The sequence below is a fragment of the Tribolium madens genome, unplaced genomic scaffold (assembly GCF_015345945.1).
Source record: "Tribolium madens isolate multiple individuals breed KSU strain unplaced genomic scaffold, Tmad_KSU_1.1 Scaffold_91;HRSCAF=231;Tcas5.2_LG7, whole genome shotgun sequence".
NCBI classification, from domain to species: Eukaryota; Metazoa; Arthropoda; class Insecta; order Coleoptera; family Tenebrionidae; genus Tribolium; species Tribolium madens.
The window spans coordinates 18,147,471-18,173,795 of record NW_025401063.1 but is presented as its reverse complement, the minus strand read 5'-3'; the positions used below and the strand labels follow the sequence as shown (position 1 = coordinate 18,173,795).

The following is a 26,325-nucleotide window of genomic DNA, read 5'->3' as shown; positions in this document are numbered from 1 at the left end:
GCAAGAAATGATTTTTTGCCCTTTTATCTCTTTACGATAAGCCTTCCCTGACTCTTTTCCATCTCAACAATCACTGGGCACGTTTCAATCGCACAATTTAGGTAAGTTAATTCAAAATTATCAAAAATAAAGCGTCCGAAACCCTAAATTCGTAGCATGTACAACCTCCTGGTCCTCGCAGGAGCCCTAGCTTCTGTCAGCGGATTTCTCCTCTCTTCCAAAACCTCAAATTGCACCGATACCGATTTTTTTTGCCAAAATCTCCAATGCGTCCCTTTGAAAAAACAATGCGATGGTACTCCCGATTGCAGCGATGGTTCCGATGAGCACGATTGTGGTAACTATTTCCACTTTTTTTCCTCAAAAATTAACCTTTCTCAGATATGTTTCATTGCGCCGAACCGGATTTTTTCCGCTGCAAAAACACGAGATGTATCAGTTCTGCATTTGTGTGCGACCTTGAAAACGACTGCGATGATTTTTCCGATGAGGAAAATTGTGAAGAGTTTAAGAAGAAGCTTGAAAAGAACTCCACGTGTGGGAAAGACCAATGGCAGTGCACGGATAAGTTGTGTATACCATTGGAATGGGTGTGCAATGGGGAGGCTGATTGTTTGGATGGGTCAGACGAGGCGCTGGGTTGTAGTCACACCATGGAATGCGATGATGGGTTTAAATGCAAAAACGGACATTGCATTTTTAAAGAATGGAGATGTGATGGGCAGGATGATTGCAGAGATAACAGCGATGAAGAAGACTGCGGTAAAATATTTTTCTGAGAAATCAATTACTTTATTCTTTTTTTAGAAAGTCATGTCGAACCCAAAGAATGTACATTGGAAAATCAGCGATTTCTCTGTTCCGATGGTAAAACTTGCATCAAGTTGAGTCAAGTCTGTGACGAGGTGAACCATTGTCCTGATAAATCCGATGAAGGGTTTTCTTGTAATAAAACCTGCGAAGATTGCTTACACAATTGCGTCCAGCTACCAACAGGACCCAAATGCTTGTGCCCCAAAGGTTACCGCAATATTGATGAAAGACACTGTCAAGACATCAACGAGTGCGAAACTTACGGTTTGTCTTTTCCATTTTTATATTGTTTTTACTATATTTTTTTATAGGTATATGTGACCAGAAATGTAAAAACACGCCAGGGTCGTTTGAATGTTACTGCGAGGAAAATTACAGCCTCCAAGAGGATAAGAAAAGTTGCAAGGCTCATTTTGGTGAAGCTACGATGTTTTTCAGTTCGAAAGACCAAATTCGGGCATATTTGTTGCGCTCTGAGTTGTATTTTCCAGTGGCTAAAAATTTAAATCAAGTGGTTGGAGTTGATTTTGATGGACAGTATGTATACTGGACTGATATTTTATCAGAACATGAAAGTATAGTCAGGTCGTTGAAAAACGGAGAGCAGAAAGAGGTAGTAAAATCTGTGATAATAGTACTAGTACTAAATATTTTTTAGTTGTTGGTAACTGCCGGTTTAGGTGCCCCTGAAGACCTCCATGTGGACTACATCACCAAAAATATCTACTTCACCGATGCGGAACGCCAACATATTGGCGTTTGTAACAACGATGGTTCGTTCTGTACCGTGCTAGTAACCAAAAATGTTCAAAAACCCCGAGCTATTGTTCTTAATCCACTGGAAGGGTAAGTCAGTTTTTGAATTTGGAACCGTCACCAAAATAAATCGTAGAGAAATGTACTGGACGGATTGGGGCCACCAGCCGCAAATTGTGCGCGCCCTCATGGATGGTACCAATGGTGCTTCTTTCATCTCAAGTGACATCCATTGGCCCAATGGTCTGACCATCGACTACCCAAACTCGCGTCTCTACTGGACCGACGCCAAACTCATGACCCTTGAAAGCATTCGTCTTGATGGTACCGACCGTCGAATTGTCCTCGATGAAATTGTCAAACACCCATACGCTATCGCAGTTTTCGAAAACCGTCTATATTGGTCAGACTGGTCCACCCATTCCATCCAATCATGCGATAAATTCACCGGTAAAAACCACCACACCTTAATCAAGGAACAGAAAGAGTACATTTACGGAATTACCATCTACCACCCCAACAACCATAAAGCACCCCATCTGAATCCATGTGCTCATAATCCTTGCAGCGATATTTGTCTGCTAAGTGGCCCCCAGAGCTTCACTTGTGCCTGTCCTCAGAACAAGGAATTGAGTTCAAATGGACACACTTGTAGAGATTTGGAGAAGAAACAGAAATTGGTACTTGGAGCCGGGAACCTTCTTATGGAAGTTGAACATCAGGTTTTGGGCCGACATGACGTCCAAGCTATGCCCATGATGGTCAAGAAAATGGGAGCCTTGACTTATAACAGTGTGGAAAATGTCATCTATGTTAGTGATTTGGAAACAAGAAAAATTATAAGTGTTAACTTGCATACAGAAATGGTAAAACCAATCGATATTGAGAGTTTAGGTCAAGTCACAGCTATGGATTATGGTGAGTACACAAGTACTAATTATTAACTATTAAATAATTATTTTTTGAAGATCATTTGGGAAACAACTTATATTGGTGTGACTCTCTACGTGATACAATCGAAGTTTACAATTTTAACACCAACTCGCGAAAAATTCTTCTACACGATACGCATGGAGAAACTCCTGAATCGATTGCTTTAGTACCGGAAGAAGGGTAACTTTAAAAATATTTTTTCACGAGTTTATTTATTTTTTTCTAGGGTCATGTTTGTAGCTTTTCGGAGATTTGGTCAACGTGACGGTCACGTGGATAGGTTTCTCATGGATGGTACCAGCAGAACCCATCCAATAGAACATGGACTTCTTGGTCCCATCTCTCTTTTCTACGATAGTGACATTCACCGAATCCTCATCGCTGATTCTGGTACTCGAAATATCGAAAGTACCAGTGTTGAAGGTGATGACAGACACGGTTTCCGGTCACTTCAAACCAACCCAATTGGAATAACAACGCTTAAATCTGAAGTTTTCTGGGTTAACCGAAATTCGAAAGAGTTGTATTGGGCCGATAAATACAACACTGGGGATCATGATTACAACAAGAAAATCACTTTAGGTATAAAAAGTATGAAGAAAATTATAATTTAAACAAATTTTCTTTCAGATTTGCCCCACGATATTGATCGAATGTACTTAGTGTCGGTCACTCCTCACAAAATTGGCCTAAGTCCGTGTCAACGAAAGAATGGTGGTTGTTCACATTTATGTCTTCAGTGTCACAAGACAATAGTTTGTGCTTGCCCAGTTGATATGATCCTTGACTCCGACAATAAAACTTGCATCAAACGCATTGATTGCACTTCTGAGGAATTTTTCTGTAGTGGTTCCAATACTTGTGTCCTCAAGAAATTCATGTGTGATGGTGAAAGAAATTGCCCGAATGGGGAAGACGAAGCTGATTGTAAAAAACCAAATCATTGTCCTCACAACAATTTCCAATGCAACGATGGAGAGTGCATTGATGAAAGATTCAAATGCGATTATAAATTTGACTGCAGAGACAAGTCAGATGAACACAACTGTAGCGTTGAGGCGAAAAAATGCCCTCCTAAACATTTCATGTGCAAAAGTGGGCAATGTATCAACGACCGACTCGTCTGTGATGGTGTCAAAGACTGTCTAGAGGAGGAAGACGAAACTAATTGTGTTTCAACAGTGTGCAAAGATTACGAATTCAGGTGTCAATCAGGAGCTTGCATTCCGAAAAACTGGGAATGCGATCACGACTACGATTGTCCAGACTTTTCCGACGAACATTCTGGCTGTGGTACGTTTATTTCTTTTAACCCTTAAACTGCTAAATTAATTTTATAATCCTTGCGCTGTGTGCGCACATTTTTTGGGTGGTGCGTATATGTAGGTTTAGAGCGGTTAAATCTTATTGCGTATAAATACGTTTTGAGCAGTTTACTGCTAAATTCACAAATTCTTAGAAAAATTTTCAGGTCTGTATTTGTAAAATTTAGAGAAAAGATAATTTGTTTTATTCGGTGCAATATTTTAAGAGTAAAGAAACCTTATTGCTCCCCATAAGTTTTTTAAATACTCCTAACTGTTGTCACAAAACGTAATAGTCAAAATTATCAATTTCTTGAACAGAATAATACTTTGTCACCGTTTTTAGCAAAAATTTACTTGCGCTCTTGATCAGTAAAAATTTGTTTTGTATTGTTGATACAAAAAGACATTTGTTCTGTAACAATAAAAAGCAAACTTAAAAAATTGTATAAGTAATAAAATAATTTCGCTTGTAAAAAGTCATCACTCATTTTTCCGTGCTAATATCGCAGAACACAACTTTTGAACATTTTTTATGAAAAAAAGGAATCCGTCCCATGGGTTTCTAAGAACGCATTAAACAGTTACCGCGTATAAATACATTTAGAGCAGTTAATAACACCAAAGAAAAAAATTTTGAATTAGCAATGCATTTATGGTCTTTTTATATTATGAAACTAATATGATTTCAAAATAAGTCATTATATGTTTTTAAAACATTTTAAAAGTAATTTCGTAGTAGATATACGTAGATATACGTTTAGAGCAGTTTAAGGGTTAATATCCCCTTGTTTTACTTTACTTTTCAGCTTCTTGCGACACCTCAACTTTCACTTGTAATAACGGGAAATGTATCGACAAAAGCTTCGTTTGCGACAATGAGAATGATTGTGGTGACAACTCAGACGAACTTTCCTGCGTTATGGAGAATTCCTGCGATTTGGGCGAATTTCCCTGCTCTTTGCACAGCCATATTTGTCTCCCAGATTCAGCCCGATGTAATGGAACCTCCGAATGTCCACACCACGAAGACGAGCAAAGCTGTTCCAACTGTCACGTCGATGAATTCTCCTGTAATAACACAAAGTGTATCCCGAGGGAATGGATTTGCGACCATTCGGATGACTGCGGCGACGGCTCAGATGAAGATTCCTCGTTGTGTAACCACACAATCCCAGAACAAGACATGAATTTGTCTTGCGTTGATACCTTTCAGTGCAAGAATGGGAATTGTATCGATTTTTCATTGGTTTGTAACGGAGAACCCAATTGTTACGACGGTTCGGATGAAGGAGGGGTTTGTAACACTTCGTGTAGCTCTCTAAATAACCCTTGCACACAAATTTGTGTCAAAACACCAACAGGAGCCACGTGTAAATGTCAAGAAGGCTACCAGTTGCAAGGTACTAACATAAAATTTTCAACCCGTAAAACTATAATTATATTACAGGAGATGGCCAAACATGTGAAGATATCAACGAGTGTGAAGGACATCCGCCGGTTTGTAGCCAAATTTGTCACAATTCGCAAGGATCATACTCGTGTGATTGTTATAAAGGGTTCGCTCTTAGGTCAGATAGGACAAGTTGTAAAGCCGAAGGCACCGCAATGTCTCTCGTTTTTTCCTCAAATAATCAAATTCGGGAAATGTCACAAGTGGAAAATTCTCTCAAGTTGATTTACTCGGATGAAACTCCCAAGATTACAAGCCTGGAAGTTGGGATCAAATCTGGAGATATTTATTTTACAGTTGAGAATTCGGATGCTATCCTTAAGATAAATCAAGGTGATACGAAACGAGAATACTTGGAAAATGTGGGACAACCAACCAAAATCTCTCTTGATTGGAAGACAAACAACTTATACTACGTTAATAATGCTCCAGTAACTAAATCAATCGGACTTTGCAATTTTGAGGATAAGACGTGTGCCAACCTCATCCCTATTGACACTCATCGACAAGTCTCGGCCCTAGTTGTGGACTCTACAAACAACTTCCTTTTCTACTCCCTTGTCAGTTGGTGGATTTTCAACTCCCCAAGTTACATCATCTACAAGACAAACCTCGATGGAACTGAAACTCAAGAACTGGTCAAAACCTCCCCCGGCTACATCACCGGAATTTCCTACGATTTGTACAAGAAAGAACTCTATTTCATCAACCAACACCAACTGAGCAAAATTAAATACGACGGCAGTGATAGAACTATTTTGGTCTCAAACTTGACTCGACCACAAGGTTTGACTTTCTTTGAGAATTACTTATACTTCCAAACTGGGAATTTCATACAAAAGTGTCGCTTATATTCACCGATCATTTGTGACTCCTTTAGTCTCAAAAGTGACTTATTTGCCATCGTCCAAGAATCACGGCAGCCAGAATTTGGGAATAATCCGTGCCAAAACCACACGTGTAGCCAGCTTTGTGTTCCTGCAAAGCTCCACTATCGGTGTTTATGCGAAAATGGCAAGTTTGTGAAGCCGGAGGAGGAATGCGACACTTTGCTGGTAATTTTCTTGATAAATTTCATTGTTTGGTGTTTTAATTTGTTTTCTAGAGAGAAGCAAGTGATGATGGGAGGAGAGTAAAAACACTCCATTACGTGGATAATTACGCAGGTTCAAATTTGGGGCCGGTGATTGCCGGTGTGATGATTTCCATCTGCTTGATCACATTCGGTGCTGTTCTTTATTATTTGATAAAAAGGCGCAATAATGGAACTTTTAATGTGATTAGGTTTGTAGTGTTTTATTGTGGTCTTTCTTTGCTAATTTATTTTCTAGTATGAAGTTTCATAATCCGGGTTATGGTTTGCATATTGACGAACCCGAAAATAAGTCGATACTTCAACCCGGACAACACGAATATGAAAATCCGGTTGAATTTTACGGCGTTGAAAATAATAAACACACTAATCTTCAAGTTAACGTTTAACATTTTATAGTGATTGTTTTAATGTTGTTTTATACTAATTTGTTGTTTCGTTGTTAATCGCAGTCGTTTTAATTATCATATCAATTTATATTTATAGCAGAAAATAAAATTTTATGAATGTTTTGCTCAAGTTTTATTGCATTAAAAAAATCAAATTCAAAAAGTTAACAACGTAATTTCGGAAGTGAATTTATTGAACTAACTAACCAGTTCAATACAACAAAAAATGTTCGAAGGTACCACCATTGACACCATTGGTTCTAAAAATAAATAACAGAAACAATTTAAACGCGAAAGTTTTACATGGGACATTCTGTATAGTGTTTTCTAGTTTCGGTCGTGTGGATCGAAATCACTATGAGAATTTTTAGAGAATTTTTCGAAAACGTCTGTTTTTCAACTAAGTGCACGTAAACGTCAAATAAAATGACAAGTCGAAAGATAAAACTTCAAAATGGGCTATAATTAGTCGTTGAGGTATAATAATAGAACAGTTAACTGTCTTCTTTGAAGGTAAATCATAAATTTAGTTATTAAAATCACATTTTTTTTGATCATACCATTTTACCTTTCTACTTATCATTTTATTTGACATTTCACAGACATACGTTTTCGAATTCAAAGATGGCTCGATTACAAATTATCTTGATCGCTCGATATAAATAGTAACATTAATACCAACTACTGTTTTTTTTGTTTTTTTTTTATTTTTATATTTAAAGTTTATTTAGAATTATTAACTGTTTATGTTTATTGTTTTTTACATTTATTACTTTCATACAATGCGATCAAAATGTTTGTCTATCCAGCAAGCCTAGAAGTTTAAAACGTGTGTGTAGCGAAGATAAAATGTCACAATGGTAAATAAGAAATGTCAAAATAATTTTTATGTAAACTGCAACAGCAAATCGTGATGAACGATTTGTATAAATACCAACTACATCTCATTTTAGGGTGTTTTAAGACGTTTCATACTTTAATTCAATTTGTTTAGATCAATATTTTAATTTTTATAAAATAATTTTTTGACATCTAGCTGACATACAAACTGCCAAACAACATACGTCCTCAACTAGGACGCCTACTTGATAGAAAGATTTTTTATCGCATTGAGAATTTCATTGACGCACTGTTGGCGACACTGCTCTGTTGACATATTGAGGTTATGTGTACAAAGTTGCTTACAGTAGCTTCAAAAGTATTTGTTATTTTTGCGTTTATATTGTAATTTATTTTAATTTGTAGATAAAATGGGCGACCGCTACAACATCCACAGTCAGCTAGAGCATCTCCAGTCGAAATATATCGGGACAGGGCATTCCGAAATAACAAAATATGAGTGGTTGTTGAACCAACACAGGGACAGCTATGCCAGTTATTTGGGGCACCACGACTTATTAAATTACTTTGCAATTTGTGAAAATGAGGCCAAAGCTCGCGTTAGGTTTAATTTAATGGAAAAAATGCTTCAGCCTTGTGGGCCACCTCCCGATAAACCTGAAGATTAATTATCATGTATGTAATTAATAAAACTCTTTGATATAACCGTTGTTTTATTTAAAAAATGTACTTTTAGTAACACAGTCTTTTTATTAAATCAATGAAATAATAACAACAAACTTCAATAAATAAAAACCCAAAATGACTTGCTTCAACAAACAATTTTGGGGCGAAAACTGACCAAATAAACAAATGGTGTCTGTGTATGAAAGTTATTATAAAAACTAGTACAATAATGTATAATCTAAATAACACAAAAATGGGGAGACCTTTGAAAATGTTTACTTTTCTGTTTGTGAAAAGTAGCAAATCGCTTAATACCGGAAAGGCGTACGTGTGGCACAATACTTGAGGGAAAACTAACAGAGGGTTATATTCGCGTAATCCGATATAACCGCTCGAAATATCAACACTTGCTAAACTATTATCGTGCCCTTGGGCATAAAATAACAAATTACCCAACCACCTATGGGCCATAATTACATTTTCGGTTTTTAAAGCTTTGTGGAAAAGTCGACTAGCTAATACACAAACTGGAATAAGTATCACATTATAGGGCTTGAGTAACAGATTAATAAGTAATAACCAAACTGATGCAAAACTTTCCTTCGTTGAAACACACAGTATAAATTTTATAAAAAGAAGAAACCACAAAACTTGACCCAGAATTATATTTTCGAAAACAGATCGAAATATATAAATTAAAATCAACACTAATGCATCGATAAATTTACTAAATTTCGATTTTGCAAATATACTGTTACAAAAATATGAGGAAATTAACCCTGCAATAAAAATTACTTGCAAAAATAAATAATTTTCGTTTTGTAGCAACCAGTCGGCTAAATCTGGCAACGCGGCCCATTTATCGCCAACTTGATTAATTGTGCGTATGAATCTGATTGCAACAAAAAGCAAAATCCAATATTTAATTTTTTTCAAATCCGTCATAATATTAAACAAAAAAAAAGTGTTTGTGAAAAAATACCAAAATTGGTGCTCCTCTTCCAAGAAACTCGACGATAAGAATGACAACGGATGCACAGTTGACATCAATGTCAAGAACGATCTGTCAACATGCTTCAAATGTTTTGTTTCAAAACACACTAAATTTTTAACAAGTAAAAATAATACTGTCAAGGTAAGCACAATATCCATAGTAACGTGAAACTGGGCAAACTGTAAAAACAGCACTGCCAACATCACCATTTGTTGGAATCTATCAGTTTTCGGGGAAACCCCAACAAGTTTTTGAAAGATTTTCAATAAAATTACAATTATTGTAACAGTCGCTATAATCAAAGATGTAATGTTTTGTCGAACTGAGGTCTTTTGCAACGATTCACTAATTTTTTGTGCACAATTCTTGTACAATTGGGCCGCATTTTCGGCCAATTCTTTGTTGTGATTAAGTAGAAATAAATCGAAAAAATGGTCAGCAGTGTGAATCGTTTCTCCGCATAAATCCAGCTTATTTGTCAACAAAAAAGTGTTGTATCTCAATGCTTGTAAAAATTCTGATTGTGGCAAATGAGATAACAAACTTTGGTGAAGTTGGCCAATACTAGTGGTTGGAACATCGAAATTTTGCAGTATAGCCAAATTGGCGGGAATATCAATTTGGGCAAAAGAGTCATTATTGCAAGGTAGCCCTAAAACGATTAAGGGGACATTGGTTTCAGGATGGGTGGAGCCCCCGTGCCCCCCACTGTCTCTCATCCCGTGGTCACCTGTTACCATTAAAATCGCGTTAGTCCTGTAGATTTCCCTCAATATAGAATCCATTTCTTTGAGTTTGGTTAAAATGAGCGGAGATTTGGGGCCGTAAACGTGACCTATGTGGTCCAAACCTTCAAAAATGGCTTAAAAACACATTCTTTGGAAAAAGTAAAATTCTACCTAAATAGTGCAAAATCATAATATCCCAATCGTTCCTCTCGACTTCCCATCTAATATTTCGTGTGACATTATCGTCCACCTCCGTGAAATCATTAACAAAAAATGACGAAGTCCCTTCACTCCTGACAAACTCATCGGGAAAAAGCTTAACCCAAATATCATCACCATAAAAGACAATCTTCTTGCCTGCAGCGTGAGCCCGATGAATGAAACTATCTTCAACCTTTGTCGGATTGGCCAAATTCAGTATAATATCGACAAATTGGGGTACATTTCCTGTCGTCAAGGCTTTAATTCGTGGTAATGTAACGGTTGGAGTTTCAACTTTGAGATGAATGAAACAACCATTATTTTTAAACGATTTTGATAAGAATGGTGTTTTTGTGTCGGAAATAAAGTCGACACGTAGGGCATCGATTACTACGAAGACCAGTTTCCTGGAATTTGGAGATTGAGTTCGGTTGCTGGGGGGAGATTTTTCAATGGGTCGAGCCGGTATTGGGAAAAATCCATGCAAATAGAGACAGATAGAAAGGGTGGCAATCACGTAATTGAGGAACATCACGATTCATCAATCTAAAAGTTAAAAATGAGGTTAGGATAAACAATTGAGAATTTATAGTTACTTCTATATTTTGTACATATTATACTCCTCCGACATTTTAGAAGGTATAGTGGTGATTCCCAGTATCACTTTGATAAAAGAAAGTAATTTTTATTGATAAATTTAAATTTGGAAACATTCGTATTATAGATTTTAATCTTTTAAATATTCCATAAACTGCAAATTCCCTACTTGTTGGGACTAGTGTTTTACTGGTTGCATACTTTTATTATAATCATTTACGTAATAAATTGAAAATTTTAATGTTATAAGTTATAACTTTATTGTCAAAATAAATTGTAATTGTTACTGTAATCAATAAACGATCAATAAATAATAAACCAAGTGTTCAAAACTCAGTCGCTTTTAATTCATGAAATGTGTTCTCTTGTAACAACTCCCATTTATTTGAAATGGATCTATATTTTGTTGGGTATTGACCAAATTTCAAATTCTGGATGCTTAAACCTTGCATATTTACCTTACTACTTTTTTTTCATCTATCTTTTTATAAACTACAACATCATTACCAAATTCTCTAAAAATAGTGTTTTACTATATGTTGCATTAATCACAAACTACGGAAATGTTCTTTATGTACTAATTTTTTTCTTTTCATTTTGGAAAAGAAAGGACAAACTTAAATTCCAATTACATCTAATTAACACTATGAATTTATATTCAGTTTTTTACACACAAGAAAATTGGATTCGATTTACTCTTATCGGACTCCTCTTATCAAACCTTACTTTTATACCATTTTTAGTTAGCCCACCACAAGTTGCTTTTTATATTTATTACTATGCCCTAATTATCCAGATTTTTGATTGTCTTTTTTTAAACGACGTTCTAAACCCAATTTTGGATAAATTCAAAACAATCAATTCCCAGTTACGTCGTGAGGTCAAATCTATCGATTCAACACTTACTTCAATTCGAAATAAATCAAAACGAATAAAATTTTTAGAAGACAACGATATTTCAGTCATCAATATTGTACACCAACTTTCCTCACATCATTACGAATTGGTTCAACTTTCTCAAGATATCGCCAAAAATTTTGAACTTACAACTTTAGTTGGCGCTTTAATGTGGTTTAAAAATATGATAGAAACCGTTTATTACCTCCTTTTTGTGACAGTGAATGGGACAGACCGGCCCATTGTCCATTATGGGATCAACATCATGTTTTTGATTTTAAATTTGTACTGGCTGTTCGTCGTGATAAGGATTTACGTCCGAATCAAAAATGCAGCGAATAAAAGTGCGAGTTATATTCATGAAATTTGGAATAAATATGCACTCAAAAGAGCTATTGATACAAAAATACGATATTTACAATTAACAGCAGTGCAGTTTTATGCCACAAAATTAAATTTTACAGCTTGTGATGTGGTTTCTCTGGATTGGAGTTTTTGTCAAATGGTAAGAGATAAGTTTTCGAAGGAGATAAATTATTTCAGAGTTTCAGATGATTGCATCTATTACAACATACGTTGTTATTTTAATTCAATTTCAAATATAATTTTTAAATGACAATTATAACTGGAAAAATCGATCTGGTTATTAAATGAGTTATTGGAAAACATTCCATAAATATTGTTTTCAATTCACTTAATGCTAAGTCAATTAATTGTCTTTAATGGATTAAATACAACTAATTGTTAAGTAAAATGTGTTTGCTCCCCAACACTCCAACACACTTGAAATTCATTTACAAAATTATTGGATTGGTTCAATTTTCAGACAAAACACAAGAAACGTTATTTTCAAAAATTTGTAACCATTTTTGGTGTGTCCCTTTTTGCAGTTATTTTATTTATTTGTGTGTGTGTTGCGAGCCTTATGATCATAGTGATTTGAGCTTATTTGTATATTTATCTAGTGTTTCTTATTTAGCCAATATTTTCTGCATTTCGATTTTAATCACAACTTTTGGTTTTAAAGCAAATGAATTAAAATGTCTTTTATTAGAAATCAATGCAATTGATTTTAGGGAAAAATCGATAAAAAAGTTTGATTGGCATCAATTGTTACTTACTGGACTTTATTTAGCACATTTTGCATTTATTCCGTATTTAAAAGAATCGGTTCCGATTGTAGTTTTTTTCTACATTCTTCCTATCACAATTAATTGTTTTGACAATTTGTTTAAAAGAGATGTATTAAACCTGCTTGTGGATAAATTTAAATTTCTGAATAAGGAATTTGAACGGCAATCCGATTTAGCTGATTTACAAAAATCGTTTCCCTTGACTAAAACCAAAAAAATTAAGTTTTTGGAAAATGAAGAAATTGATTGGAATCTCAGATACATTGAAGAACTCTCTCAATATCATTACCAATTGGTCCACTTGTCACTCGACATATGTAAAAATTTCGAAATTGGACTTGTGATTACTTTAACGTTGTGGTTTGAAAAAATTATAGAAAGCACATATTTTTCTATATTTACTGTAGTAAACGACGATTCTAGTCATCATTTGCTTACTCATGTTCTTGATGCTATTCATGCAATTTTTGAATTCTATTGGCTTTTTACATCAATCGAGAATTTTACTCGAGTACAAACTGAAGCCAACAAAACACCGATTTTTGTACACGACGTTTGGAACAAATATGTTAAGAGGAACTTTGTCGAAAAAGTGCGACATCTACAATTAATTTCCGTTCGATTTCTTAACACAAAATTGCAATTTACGGCAAGTGGATTGTTCAATATAGACCGGAGCTTCTGCCATACGGTAAAAAAAACATTTCCTTTATAAAATAATACTTAGTTTGTTTTAGGTAATTTCAGCAGTAACCGTCTACGTAGTGATTTTAATCCAGTTTTATATTTAAACAATAATAAAATGTGAAAATAAATAACTGATAGAATTTTTATTATTATTTTTATTTATTAAGTCTTAAAATTAAACTGTTCGAGAATAACAACATAAAATGCAACGGCAGAAAGCACCTGAAATCATCAAAAATTATGTGTCTACATTTTCCAATTTCTCAAAAATACCAAATGGAAGAAATTCTAATCTAAATTAAAATAACTTCAAAAAGAAAATTTGGTTATAATAGGAATTTAAAAAAAAAAAACAATTTTTTTGTCGTTGTATCAGTTTGTTTGTTGTGCAAAATCATTGAATTTTTTATTTCTACAATAGAAATCAAGTTGCAGAGATCGAGTTTAGATGATTATTAATCGTTCAAAATTTTACTCAAATTTCTGCAATCACATCGCATTAAAATATGTACAGGTGTCTCAATGAAAACGAACCACCCTGAATATCTCAGAAAATGAAAATATTTTGCATAAACGCTGAAACAGGTCAATTTTGTTTTCGAAGGGGACATTTTTTGATGTAATTTTTAAAGCACCCCCAGTGATCCTCTAACCCCCACGCACCCCAACTTTAAAAATTTAAATAGCATTACCCCACTTGTAGCACATCAAATGAAAGCTATTTAAACAAACTTTTCAAGACTCTCTACCAAAGTTGAATCAAACTATCTGTTTATAAGATACAGGTGTTCAAATAAAAACAAACTACCTTAGAAGGAATTTGCACAAAACCCTTATTTTTAAAAAGAACATTTTTTGACTCAATTTTAAAAGCACCCCCACTAACTCTTTAACCTCTATGCCACTTAACTCTAAAATGTCAAATAGCACCAACACACTCGTGACACATAAAACGAAAACACTTTTAAAATACTTTTTAAAAGCTTTTTTTTCAAAATGAAATGATTTCTATGCATTCATAAAATATCGGCAAAAAAAATCTTTCAGCAGTCAATATGTACAAAGGAACTTAAGAACTATTACTGTTTTTTAGATACATCCCTTTTCTATTATCACCCAATAAAGAAACAAAAATAAGTTTGTCACAGCTTCAATAATAATTATTTATAACAATATTAGTAAGTTTTTTGTAATTTATTTTAATAGTTTTTCTTAAAAGTAATTACTAATTATTATAAATATCACTTTTTGCGAATATCTTATGAATAGATAATCTCATTTAACTTTAGAAAAGAGATTTAAAGAATAACATTTTAATTGAATCGCTGTCATTTGAGATTTCGGAACTGAGGTAGGGGAAGTTAAAGGGTTAGTGGGGATGCTTTTAAAATTGAATCAAAAAATGTTCTTTTTAAAAACGAAATTGATCTGTTTTGGTTTTTTTTGCAATTTTCTCTAAGGTGGTTTGTTTCTTAGAACACCCAGTATCTCATGAATGGAAGGTCTGATTCAATTTTGTTAAAAAAAGTCTTAAAAAGCTCGTCAAAATAGCTTTCATGTGTCACAAGTGGGGTAGTGTCATTAAATTTTTAAAGTTGGGGTGCATGTATGTTAGGGGGTTACTGGAAGTACATTAAAAATTACGTCAAAAAATGTCCTCCTCGGAAACAAAATTGACCTATTTTGGCGTTTTTGCCAAGTCTTTTTATTTTCTGAGATATTCGGAGTGGCTCCTTTTCATTGGGACATCCTGTATAATTGCATGGAGCAAAAAATAGAGGAAGAAACAGTTCTATTATAGGTACACTCTGCAGACACAGTTTTTACTTAAGATAATAATAAAATACAAAAAAATGCTAAAACTGTGTTAATTAAACGAATGAAATTATTGCCAAATGTGTCAGATTTTAGGCAAATCTGCTTTAGTTTGATGAATATTTTTTTAAACTTATTATTTGTTGGAACATCAGAGCAAATCAAAGTAGAAAAAATCGCTGTAAGTTGAAATTTCGTACAAAAATGACAAAATTGTATAATTTCAAGCACTTTGTAGATACAGATTAATGTACTCGTAATTAACATAATGCCTTATATTTGTTGTTCTATTTAGTTAATGGAAAGATATGAGGATCGATTATGATAATTTAGTCGTTACCATGACTTTGCTTCCCAACACACCACATTTCTTGAAATTTTTTTATAAATTAACAGGATTTGTTCAATTTTCTTACAACGAGTCATCAAATTCGCGTCTGTCACGTTTGTGGTGTTTGCCCTTTTACCTGTATTTTTTTTACCTCTGTTTTGATTTTAATACCTCTGATGCTTTTTCTGCATCTGGAATTTTCTTCTACATCAGTATTTTTTCCAACGGTGTTAATGTGTTTTCAATTTTCACATGTTTTTGGATTTGTTGCACTAAAAGTACAAATTTGAGACAAATTTTGTTTGAAATAAATAAAATTCCAACTGATGTAAAGCTGACTTCTAAAAGTACTTGGCACACATATTGCCTGGTCGGTTTATTACTGACAAATATTGCCACAGTTTTTGTGATAGAGACACCGAAAAATCCCATAATTTATCTTTACATGCTACCACTTGTAATAAATTTTTCAGTTAATTTTCTTGTAAGGGATGTATTAAATGCGGTTTTTGCTAAGTTTGAATCAGTCAATTACCAACTGGAAAAACAAGTGACTGCAATAGATTTGAAACAGATTTTTCCTTCGACCAAAAGAAACCGAATTGAGGTTCTTCAAGACATAGAAATTGATAATGATATGAACCTTATTGAAAACTTCTCACACATTCATTATGATTTAGTGAAAGTCTCCTACAAGATTTGTAAACATTTTGAAGTGATAATAGTAGCAAATTTAATTTTATGGTTCGAAAAAATTATAGAAACGGTTTATTACGTGGTTTACATTAGTATCAACGGCACATTCAATGAGTTATTTATTGATTATTTGATCGATTTTGTGTTTGTGATATATGCGTTTTATTGGCTTTTTACAATGATTGAACCCTTTTGTCGTGTGGAACGTGAAGCTAATCAAACTGCAACACTTGTGCACGATATTTGGAATAAATTTGCCGTCGATGGGAAATTTGATAAGAGAATAAGACATTTGCAGTTAGTTTCTGTTAAATTACTTAATACGAAACTGAAATTTACTGCAAGAAATTTCTTTACATTGGACTGGACTTGTTGTCATATGGTAGGTAACAATTATTTAATTTTTTTTTGCAGAAAGTTGTATTTTAGGTCATTGCTGCGATTACAACTTATGTTATCATTCTTATACAATTCTGTAGTCATGGCTGAACAAATTTTATGTAGGAAATTGTATCAAAATCACTAAATATGTGGTAACACCTGCAATTATCTAAAAATTGAATTATAGGATTGTTTTATTGAAAACTCATTTAAACCATTTGAAGTAGCGTCCAGTCTAGATTAAAACACCCCCTTGCTGTAAAATTGACCTTAGTGTTCAATAGTCGAAGAGAAATTAATTCCAAATGAAGCAGTTTTTTTCCAACATTTCTCATCACACTGTAGTTATTCCAGATGCAATGGACGTAACTTCCAGCTTTATTTGCTTCTTCTTGAGTTTCACTAAATTTTTTAATTAAGATGTGCAACCAACAGATAGCATAAATAGTGAAAAATAGGTTACATCCAAACTGAAACGTCAAAACTTGTTTGTTGAAGATTAAAAAAGTAAACGTGTAAGCACTGTCCACCATTACAATAAATAACTGTGTTATTTCAACTATCAAAGTGATTTCAAATTGTTTTATTATTTCGAGTACTAGAGAAACTAAATTATAGTGATAGTGAGATAATTGCTGTATTATTTCTATGTTGAAAATTAATTGAGTTGTGCCAAGTTTTTTGATAACATTTTTAAATTTCCGATTGATAGCTTTAAATTTATTGCAGAAAATGTTTAAAACATCATTTATAAAAAGATTATCAAAAGTGTTAAGAGTGCAAGGGTACATAAAATAAATGGTGTAAGTCAACGGAACATCTCTCAAGAGGAACGTAATTAACAAACAAACAAGTGTAACGATTAGAATAATCCTGACGTAGTTTTCATTCGTTCCTGAGTTATATGCATTAAGTTGTATTTTATTCGTTTCATTTAACAAAGATCTAACTTTAATGCTTCTTTTATAGAATATTACAACAAAAACAATCATGTATAAAGCGTTCCAATGGTAGACTAAAAAGTTGATGTAGCTAAAAATTTTATTGCTATTGTTGACTGTAGTGAAAAAAAGGCAAATACTGATGAAATATAAGCAAAAAAAGACGGGCCAAATATGAGACACGATTTTTGATAGTTTGGTTGATTTTAATGTTGGGAAAGAAAATGGTGCAACTCCGGTTAGTGTGTAGAAGTATTTTAAAAATGTTGGTGTTGAAACCAGCACAACAGTCATTTTGACCAAGACTGACAATTCTTTAGTGCATTACTTTTAATTTGATAAGTAATTACTTTATTATGTTTGAGTGTATTAAATTGATAAACAAGTCATTACAAGTCACAAATAAATAAACAAATAATACTGAACTGAAAGTTAAAAACTTCAATTATACTGATTATACAACCAAATATACAAGTTTTTCAGACGGCCGCCATCTTTGATAAAAAGCAGCTTTAGTTTATGGCATTTGCACTTGTTGTAATTGGAATTAGGGGGTTCCCTGATTAGCTTAGCTTAATTGGTATGTATTTTAAATTGAATATGATTGGATATGTCCACTCTACCAGACTAAATTTCGTAACACTGATTGATTATATTTTGTCCCCTCAAAGTGGTTGTTTAAAAAGTGAGGTTATTAAAAACTCTCACACTTCGCCGTGCATTCAAACTGAATCCGTTTTATTCTTAAATACCTTATTTTTTTTTAATTGCCTGCGTTTTTCTCATTTTAGGATGATTTATTGATTTTTGAATTTGATACAACTACGGACACGGAAGTTTGGACATCAAATTTATGTCAACTAAAAAAAAATGTCATTGTAAGCCACTCTAAATTATTGTTATGATTGACATTTAAAAGTAAACATTTTAGTTGAAATTAATTTCTGGCATCTATTTTCCTTTACAATTACAGTTTATTTAGATTCTTCAGTTTTTTTTGTTTCTTCTTTTTTTATATTTCACGTTTTTTTTAGTTCAATAAATTATTTTAATTTATTCATTTTTTTCTCTAGCGGGATAAAAATTACAAAAATCGAAAGTGAGGTTCGTTGCACATAAAGCCAGCTTTACATTTTTATGTCAATCAAATGACAAATCGTCCAAAATTCCGTGTTCGTAACTGTACATTTTGGTTCCTAAGGGCAAAAATTTCCTGTTTGGAACTTTAAAAAACGAAATTCGAAAAGGTTTTAAATAATAAATTCGTGATAAAATTTTTAAAAAGAAGTCTATAGACTTCTTGTTTTTTTTTGGAATTTCGTGACATTTAGTAAGAGGTTGACTTTTTATTAAAAATTCTTTAAGATATAATTTACTGTGATGCTGATTTTTTTGAAAAATTGTGAAACACCCTGTATATTATTTTTTAATTAGCTGACAAAATATTTTGTTTGCTTATTAATTAATAAAAGATAATATTTGTGGATTACTAACTTGAAATTATGATTATTTTGGAGATATCTGTAAGAATAAAATTTAGATTTTAAGGTAATTACATAAAAATAAATGTCACAATCAAATTTTAAAGAGGAAGTCAGTAGATACAGTTGTTTTTTGTTTTATGTTTCGAGAAATCGACTTATTATTTAAAATTGTACAAGATACAGTGTACTAATTGTAATGCTGTTTAAGTTATGTAGAGGTTTATTATGTTCAAGTTTACTGTCAGAATATGTTTATTTTTGTGTTACCAAGAATATTCATGGCATACTATCAAACTATCTCAAAGCTATTAGTGTTTTAGAGATAGCAGACTTTATGTTGTTTGTTTAGTTCCTAGTGAGTTTCAACGCAACGTTAACTGGGTGTAATTGTTAAATTTCGTCAACAGTAATAGTTCAAACTTACTTTTTAAAGTGAAACTTTTGTTCCATTGCCTCAAAATTTTTCGTTCATCTATCGCATGTCGCATTACAGCTGGCCGCAGAGTCGGGGTAAAGTGAAAGGCGATCGGCAGAGGAGCCAAGGCCAATATGGCGGCGCCCATGGCTCGCATCAGCTGACCGTGTAGCATTTATATCCTTACTTATTCGTGTAAGTGCTCCGCGGTATTTGTGTGTTTTGATCAGTGTATTGATGTATTTTATGATCCGAAAAAAGTTTCACTTGCATTGTGGTTTCTTTAAATCATAACAGTTGTGATTTTTAAGGTTATGAGTATTACTAATAATATTACACTACTCCAAAAAATTAAAGGAACAAAAAATTTTCTTTTATTTTTTGGTGATTTTTGAAAGGCTGTAACTCATCGAAAAATGATCGTATCTAGATTTTTAAAAAACCATTTTGAAGCTTTAGGCTTCTAGTTTTGAGATCTTTTAGCAAATATTTTTTCTGTGCTACGGTTACCACGCAATTCTAAGTGATGGCACGAGAAAAAAATTCTAAATTTTTAAGCATGTTTGTTTACCTTTAATATGCTTTCTTCTTATTTTCATTACGTCAATTTGTCGCTGAGATATCTGACTTTAAATGAAAAAGGATCCTCTTGTCTTTGATCATCAATGTCTCATCAACCAATGACCACACAAGGAATATAAGGGTAGTGTTAAAAACTGGAATAAATCTCTTATAAGATTCTCTTATGATTTTTTGGAAAATATATTTTTTTCACTTTTAACATTGATTTAAAGGAAAGAGAAAAAAACAAGTTTTTGCGTTGTTTTAGTAAATCTACCGCGTATTCACTAATATTGATGGGGCGACTAATGTTTTTATGTGTTTTTACAGCTTAAAGTATCATCCACAGCCCTGCTAAATTTTAAATCGATCCATCAAATTGTTTTCTCAGACCGATTGTTCAAAGTTTTTCAAACACATTTTTTTGAATTTCTTTTTCAAAAATTAAGCAGTATTGTTTCTTAAATGTTTTTACAAATTTTCAAAAAAAAAAAAATCAAAAAACAATTTTTGTTTATTTTTTTTGTTTTTAGCAAATAACTAATGCAAAATTGGAAAAAAAAGTCGAAAAAAAAGTTTTTTTCATCTTGATGAAGATTAGTCAATGTTCATAAACAATATGTGCAATTATTCCTTTAATTCTTTTGCAAAACTTTGATCAATCGGTCAGAAAACGGTTTGATAGATCGATTTAAAAATTAGCAGGACTGTGGAGGATACTTTGAGCTGTAAAAACACCTAAAAACATTAGTTGCCCCATCAATATTAGTAAATACGCGGTAGATTTACTATAACAACGCAAACATTTACTTTTTTCTCTTTTTTTCAATCAATGTTAAAGGTAAAAAGAAATATTTTTCATTAGTCATAAGAGGATCTTATAAGACATTTATTCCAGTTTTTGACACTACTTTTATATTCTCTGTGTGGCCATTGGTTGTTGAGATATCGATGATCATAGACAAGAGGATCCTTTTTCATTTAAAGTCAGATATCTCAGCGACAAACTAATGTGAAGAGACTATGAAAAAAGCGTATTAAAGGTAAACAAACATGCTATCGGGCCTTGACTTAACTAAAAACAAATCCCCACGTCCGTGATTACCGTAGCACAGAAAAAATATTTGCCAAAAAAATCTCAAAACTAGAAACTTAAAGCTTCAAAATAGTTTTTTTTAATCCAGATACGACCATTTTTCGATGAGTTACAGCATTTCAAAAATCACCAAAAAATTTAGGATTTTTTTTTATTCCTTTAATTTTTTGAAGTAGTACTTGTATATTGGTGCAAAAATTTTCAACATTACTTTATAGTAGTGCGTCAATAATTTTGAAGGGTACAGTGCTTTTATAAAATTTAATTACTTTCTATAACCTAATTAAAAAAAAAGTAGTTGTAACGTTAATTAGAAAAGTTATTATTATTATCATCATTTAATATTGAACGGAAACCTTTATAGGCTTTTTTATAGCTCCATTACATTTGGTGTACTCGTACATCAAAAAGTTGTTGTTACTAATTTCCTATAAGCGAGTTTTTGTAATTATGTAAACCAGTCTGTTTTGGAATTATTATTAATTGTTATTAACTATTAATAGTTTTTGGAAGCTAGCACACTCGAAGTTGTTATATCTTCTTCAGTAAAATCGTTCCAATCACGACACACTCTGCTCGGAAGAAAAAAATTTCCAACTTTTGTAAGAAACTTGTTTCTTTCTAATGTAAAAGACTATGACCTCGTAAACTTGGATTGTTTCGAAACGTAAAAAGTGCTTTTAATAGCGAAACGGATTTTATGACTTTATGTATTAATTAAGTCACCTCTTTTACGTCTTGATTGCATCGGAATTAGTTTTATATATCTAAGTCTCGTGTAGTAGTTTGGTTGCTGATTATGGCAAAAAAAGAGTCTCCTAAAGTTTCTTTGAATTTTTTCGATCGCATCTGTTCGCGACTTTAATATTCAAGACAAGCAGTTATTGAGACTTTTAAGTTTGTTTTATGAAGTGGACAGATAACTTTGAAATCATCAGCTGTAAATAATGTTAATACAAAATCGACTTTTTTCAGATGATGGATATTGATTTAGATTTCGATTATTCGGATCGAATCAGTGAATTCCTTCATTTAAAGTTGGACGAAATTAAATCGGTGACTGCTCACTTAAAGACATCTTTACAACACCGTGAAGAAATTGCATCAAATTTGCGCGAAGAAATCACGAAAACGTATTCCAACAACTATGTAAAATTTGTGAATATTTGGAAGAAAACAATAAACGGGAAATACGTATTAGGGGTGGAAGTGAGGAATGAAAGCGAATCGTAAGTACCAAAATAAAGCAAATCTATATTTAAGGTGTAGTAACATCCTACCTATCACAATATAACAGTGCTAATGCCAAGAATTGGTAACAAGTTAAAAACGCAAACCTATGTCTAGGTATCACAATCTCACTGTATTGCAAATGCTCAATAGAGTCGCGGCTTGTCTTTACTCTGAGGGAAATCTTTGAGTGTGATGGCCGCGAGTAGAGTAGACGGATCGTCGTCAGGTTGTCCTAACTCTAAGTAGCCATTCAACGAGTAATTGAACAATTCAAAGTCGTATCTAAAACAGACGACAGTTTATTTATGCAAATTTCAATACATTTCCTACCTGTATATGTGATACAATTGTAAAATTTGCGACCGCGATAATTGCGAGTAGTACTTTCGTATTTGCCGAGCAGTAGTCCCGTGGCCTGCATTTCTCCACTGGGGTTCCACCAACCCTTCAAGACGCGCCTTCTTGATAATGTACTGTTGGTCTTCTTGAAGCGTTTCAGTATGCGCGATTATGTCGAAATTGAACATACAGGGTGTACAAAATTCAGTTATGGGAGTCCAGTGCATGTCCAGAGTCTGGCCTTGCTTGACACAGTCGAGGAGGTAAAGCACGAATTCAGGAAATGTGGGCCACTTTTCGGCTTTGAACCCTTTCTGGTGCTAAAATGGTACACTTTCTTTGAATATGAAAATAATACAAAGTTAAAACTATAAATTTTAATATTTATTGATCAATTGTGATATAGGCTGTCCCAGCTAGTTGAAAAAGTCCATTATAAATAGTAAAATTAAAAAAAAATTATATAGGACATTGATAAATACTAATCTAGTCCATTGCCTAAAATTATTTTCAACTATACAACGTGTCTCAAAAATAAGTTACAATACAAACTTGTGTTTTTCTAAATGGAACACCATACGTTTCTTAGCGTTTATGGATGTAGATTTTTATGACAATGTGTTTAAGCTAAACTTTTATTGATCAATATTGCTTAGTTTTAAAAATAAGACGTTTTTTTGACGAAAAAATGCACTTTTTAACAATTTATTACACAAAAACTAAGCCATCTAGAAATATTTTTTTATTGTCGCAAAGAAGAAGGTACAAGCTATAAGGTTGTAACATTTTTTAGTGTGTTGCATTTGCAAAGATAAAAAATGAAGACGTTTATTAAAGTTCAATAACTTAAAAAATTTAAATGGAACACCCTATTTATTGTTTTTGCATTTAAAAGATTATTAAATTTTCTTTCTAAAATTATTCTCTTTTAGGTGTTTATAATCAATAACTAAAAAGCTATTTAACGTTAAACAAAAAAAAAATTATTACTGTTTCAGTAGATAAAAAGTGCACAATTGCACAAGAGATAGAATAAATATCACTTAATCACATTTGTATTAAACTGAATCCATTATTCTTTATTTTTACAATAAAATAATTCGATTTTCAGTATTTATAATAACGACTTTTACAATCTCTGGATAAATCAACGGATAAGTGATCCGTGGTGGAATTACTATGGTTACCATAGTATCAACAATGCTCATATATTGATAGGCATTGTTGCTACAATTAATATTGAATGCTAAATGTACTCGTTTTCAAATTAATGTGCATCGAACTAGTCGCTGAAAGGGATCATTTTAAGGTGGCAACCATGCAAAAATTCAAACAATCCTAACTACAATAAACCCCAGGTAGCAAAAAATTATTAAAATTAACAACACAATTAACATAGGGTAGCAAACATAACAATTTGTGTCATTATTGATGTGATTAAATGATTTTTTAATATAAATTTTTGCAAAAATTGCAAATTTAGAGTTTTAGAAGTGATTAACACTGAGTAAATTGAACCCCCGAAGTAAAATAAAAAAAGTCTTATATATATTTCCTTATGTGTCCCCGGATTGGGGTTATAAGAGGAAAATTTTTTTAGCTTTGATTTTACGCCAAAACTGCAAAGGGAAAACATTTTTTGCTTCACCTGAAACGAGCAAATCTGTAATTAAAACTTCATTATTCTGATTTAGTAAAAAGAAAAGTTAATTTTTTTCTTGATTTTGGACTTCGAATAATTTTTTTCTATTTCGGTGTTAGAATAGTCTATTTTCTATTTCGGTGTTAGAATAAGTCTATGAATGACGTCATTTGAGTGCTGGAATAAGTCGTTGGCGTTAATTTAATTTTAGTGACGGACTTTCTTCACAATTCATTTTCAAATGTGAAAATAAGAATTATTTTAATTTTTTCTGCCGCCTATTCGTAAAATTATTCCACATAAGTGTCGCCAACTATCCCAAAATTTTCTAGAAAAAATTAAAATTTTCGTTTTTTAATTTATAAAATGATATAAAGCGGAAAAATAGAAAAAATAGTATAAAGCACTTGTTGCAGAGAGTTCTTCAAGAACTGATTTGTTCCTCAACTCGCTGCTTCGCGGCTCGTTTCTGAATTTCAAATTTGTGCTTGAATAGATACCTTCTGCAACTTGTACTTTAATATACTATTCTCTGCTTTTTAAGTCCTTTCATATTGGCGGTTTTATTTATTTGACAACTATATGTCAAATTGGAATAATGATAGTTCTTGTTAAAAATTATTGTTTTTTTGTCGTCTGCGTTGATTGACAGTAATAAAGTCTATGCTCTCCTTGATTAGTTTTTCTCTTATAATAATCAAGGAGGCCGTGGTCTATGCAATAGCAACTTGCAAAATGGTAAATTCCGTTAGGTGACGCGCGCGTCACGCTCCAAAGGAAACTGTAATTAGTGAAAATTGAAAATTTGCAGGAAATTAAGTGTGACAATATTGACATATTTAATCAAATATTGATCAATCTATTTTTTCAGCTTAAGAAGCGCAGTATCAATAGTATCATTGTTTCAGACATTACATTATAATTCTTAAAATGCCAAGTATTCAAACTTGCCGTGTTTCAAAGTGTGGACAAGGAGAAAAAGAGGATGTTACTTTACATTGATTTCCAAAAAGTCGAAATCAAAAGAACAAATGGATTAAGAGCATATTTGGTACCATCGGCAATATTCCACCAAATTAGGTGATTTGTGGAAAACTCTTTGAAGTAACGAGCTATTATAAAAACAAAAAATTGTTACCAAATTTTGTTCTATTTTTGCTGTTGAATTATAAAAGAATTACTAGTTTTCAGATAATCTTTACCACTTCCATTAATTCAGAACGTAAGCCGTTAGAAACGCCTGCACCGTGTCTCCTATCTCTAGACTTATTTGACAAAAATTATTTAATTTCAAGTCCATTTCGATTTGATTTTTGCGATTTAAAAGTAGGTGATACTTATGATTTTAATTTAAAATTATTCGGAAGAAAAATTTGTCTTACTAGATAAAATTCAAAATTGATAAAATTCAAAATTTAGAAAAAAGCAGGAAGCAAGTACAAGATTTCAAAAGTTGAATAAGCTGTACGAAAATGAACTTGAAAAAAAATGCAGGAAAAAATTGACAATTATAGTGTAGTGTAGTGAAAATTGAGCCAGATGCAAAGGACTTAGAACCAAGGGCTGTGTTTTTACTTGAGCAAATTTATAATTATTCTCTACAAAACCCAAGATGGTCTGAAGTTACAGTACGTTATTGTATTGCCTGGAGGTACACTTCTCCAAAAGATTATGAATTTGCAAGAAGAAGTCAATTTTTAAAAGCTCGATCCAAAACCACTTTAAACAGATATGTGGGAAATTCTCAAGGGGTTTTCTCAAAGCAAAAAAATAATAGAGAACTAATTCATAGAGAATAAAATTAATCCTTGTGTTTTTTAGTCGAAGTATTGAAGAAATAATAAAGAGTTATTGTAATTTTCTTGTAAATTGTAAAGATTAAAAATAACTTTCTAATTCAAATGTAA

The 26,325-nt window shown here is 32.6% G+C and overlaps 7 protein-coding genes and 1 pseudogene across 10 annotated transcripts in view; 5 read left to right on the top strand and 3 right to left on the bottom strand.

The window, feature by feature from the left end:
• Positions 1 to 31: 31 nt before the first annotated feature.
• On the top strand, positions 32 to 6,864 carry LOC123011471 (vitellogenin receptor). Its single transcript, XM_044408914.1, has 14 exons — positions 32 to 101; positions 156 to 337; positions 382 to 762; positions 808 to 1,077; positions 1,125 to 1,426; positions 1,472 to 1,659; positions 1,706 to 2,487; positions 2,538 to 2,682; positions 2,729 to 3,084; positions 3,133 to 3,795; positions 4,616 to 5,209; positions 5,257 to 6,314; positions 6,365 to 6,543; positions 6,591 to 6,864. Exons 2-14 carry the CDS (start codon positions 157 to 159, stop codon positions 6,739 to 6,741), a joined length of 5,250 nt encoding a protein of 1,749 aa, XP_044264849.1. The 5' UTR covers positions 32 to 101; position 156; the 3' UTR covers positions 6,742 to 6,864.
• A 916-nt stretch (positions 6,865 to 7,780) lies between these two features.
• On the top strand, positions 7,781 to 8,443 carry LOC123010628 (splicing factor 3B subunit 5). 2 transcript variants are annotated; one of them, XM_044407667.1, is made up of 3 exons: positions 7,781 to 7,939; positions 7,987 to 8,256; positions 8,318 to 8,443. In XM_044407667.1, the coding sequence occupies exon 2, from the start codon at positions 7,992 to 7,994 to the stop codon at positions 8,247 to 8,249; it is 258 nt and encodes an 85-aa protein (XP_044263602.1). In that variant the 5' UTR covers positions 7,781 to 7,939; positions 7,987 to 7,991; the 3' UTR covers positions 8,250 to 8,256; positions 8,318 to 8,443. The 2 variants fall into 2 exon arrangements, with proteins under 2 accessions (XP_044263602.1, XP_044263601.1); XM_044407666.1 differs by lacking the exon at positions 8,318 to 8,443 and having other exon boundaries at positions 7,987 to 8,286.
• Positions 8,283 to 10,916, bottom strand: LOC123010627 (GPI ethanolamine phosphate transferase 2). Of its 2 annotated transcripts, none has more exons than XM_044407665.1 (3): positions 10,782 to 10,916; positions 10,141 to 10,716; positions 8,283 to 10,091 (listed from the first exon to the last, which is right to left on the bottom strand). In XM_044407665.1, exons 2-3 carry the CDS (start codon positions 10,700 to 10,702, stop codon positions 8,314 to 8,316), a joined length of 2,340 nt encoding a protein of 779 aa, XP_044263600.1. In that variant the 5' UTR covers positions 10,703 to 10,716; positions 10,782 to 10,916; the 3' UTR covers positions 8,283 to 8,313. The 2 variants fall into 2 exon arrangements, with proteins under 2 accessions (XP_044263600.1, XP_044263599.1); XM_044407664.1 differs by having other exon boundaries at positions 10,767 to 10,909.
• Positions 10,917 to 11,122: 206 nt separating this feature from the next.
• LOC123011942 lies at positions 11,123 to 12,269 on the top strand. The gene is made up of 3 exons (XM_044409666.1): positions 11,123 to 11,177; positions 11,712 to 12,169; positions 12,216 to 12,269. Exons 1-3 carry the CDS (start codon positions 11,123 to 11,125, stop codon positions 12,267 to 12,269), a joined length of 567 nt encoding a protein of 188 aa, XP_044265601.1.
• Positions 12,270 to 12,417: 148 nt separating this feature from the next.
• Positions 12,418 to 13,492, top strand: LOC123011941. The gene is made up of 2 exons (XM_044409665.1): positions 12,418 to 13,389; positions 13,469 to 13,492. Exons 1-2 carry the CDS (start codon positions 12,418 to 12,420, stop codon positions 13,490 to 13,492), a joined length of 996 nt encoding a protein of 331 aa, XP_044265600.1.
• Positions 13,493 to 13,646: 154 nt separating this feature from the next.
• Positions 13,647 to 17,942, bottom strand: LOC123011940 (annotated as a pseudogene).
• Positions 17,943 to 18,140: 198 nt separating this feature from the next.
• Positions 18,141 to 26,325, top strand: part of LOC123011893 — a 20,451-nt gene continuing 12,266 nt past the window's right edge. Inside the window, exons 1-2 of one of the 2 annotated variants that reach the window (XM_044409598.1) lie at positions 18,141 to 18,228; positions 22,180 to 22,433. In XM_044409598.1, the coding sequence (XP_044265533.1) occupies positions 22,180 to 22,433 (254 nt within the window). In that variant the 5' untranslated portion in view covers positions 18,141 to 18,228. Of the gene's footprint in view, positions 18,229 to 19,698; positions 19,743 to 22,179; positions 22,434 to 26,325 lie in introns of those variants that run through there. The other variant, XM_044409599.1, reaches the window with a different exon arrangement.
• LOC123011892 (carbohydrate sulfotransferase 11) overlaps positions 22,435 to 26,325 on the bottom strand; it is an 11,505-nt gene continuing 7,614 nt past the window's right edge. The window contains exons 4-5 of the mRNA XM_044409596.1: positions 22,768 to 23,096; positions 22,435 to 22,719 (exon numbers count right to left, since the gene is read on the bottom strand). Coding sequence (XP_044265531.1) covers positions 22,581 to 22,719; positions 22,768 to 23,096 — 468 coding nt within the window. The 3' untranslated portion in view covers positions 22,435 to 22,580. The remainder of the gene's footprint in view (positions 22,720 to 22,767; positions 23,097 to 26,325) is intronic.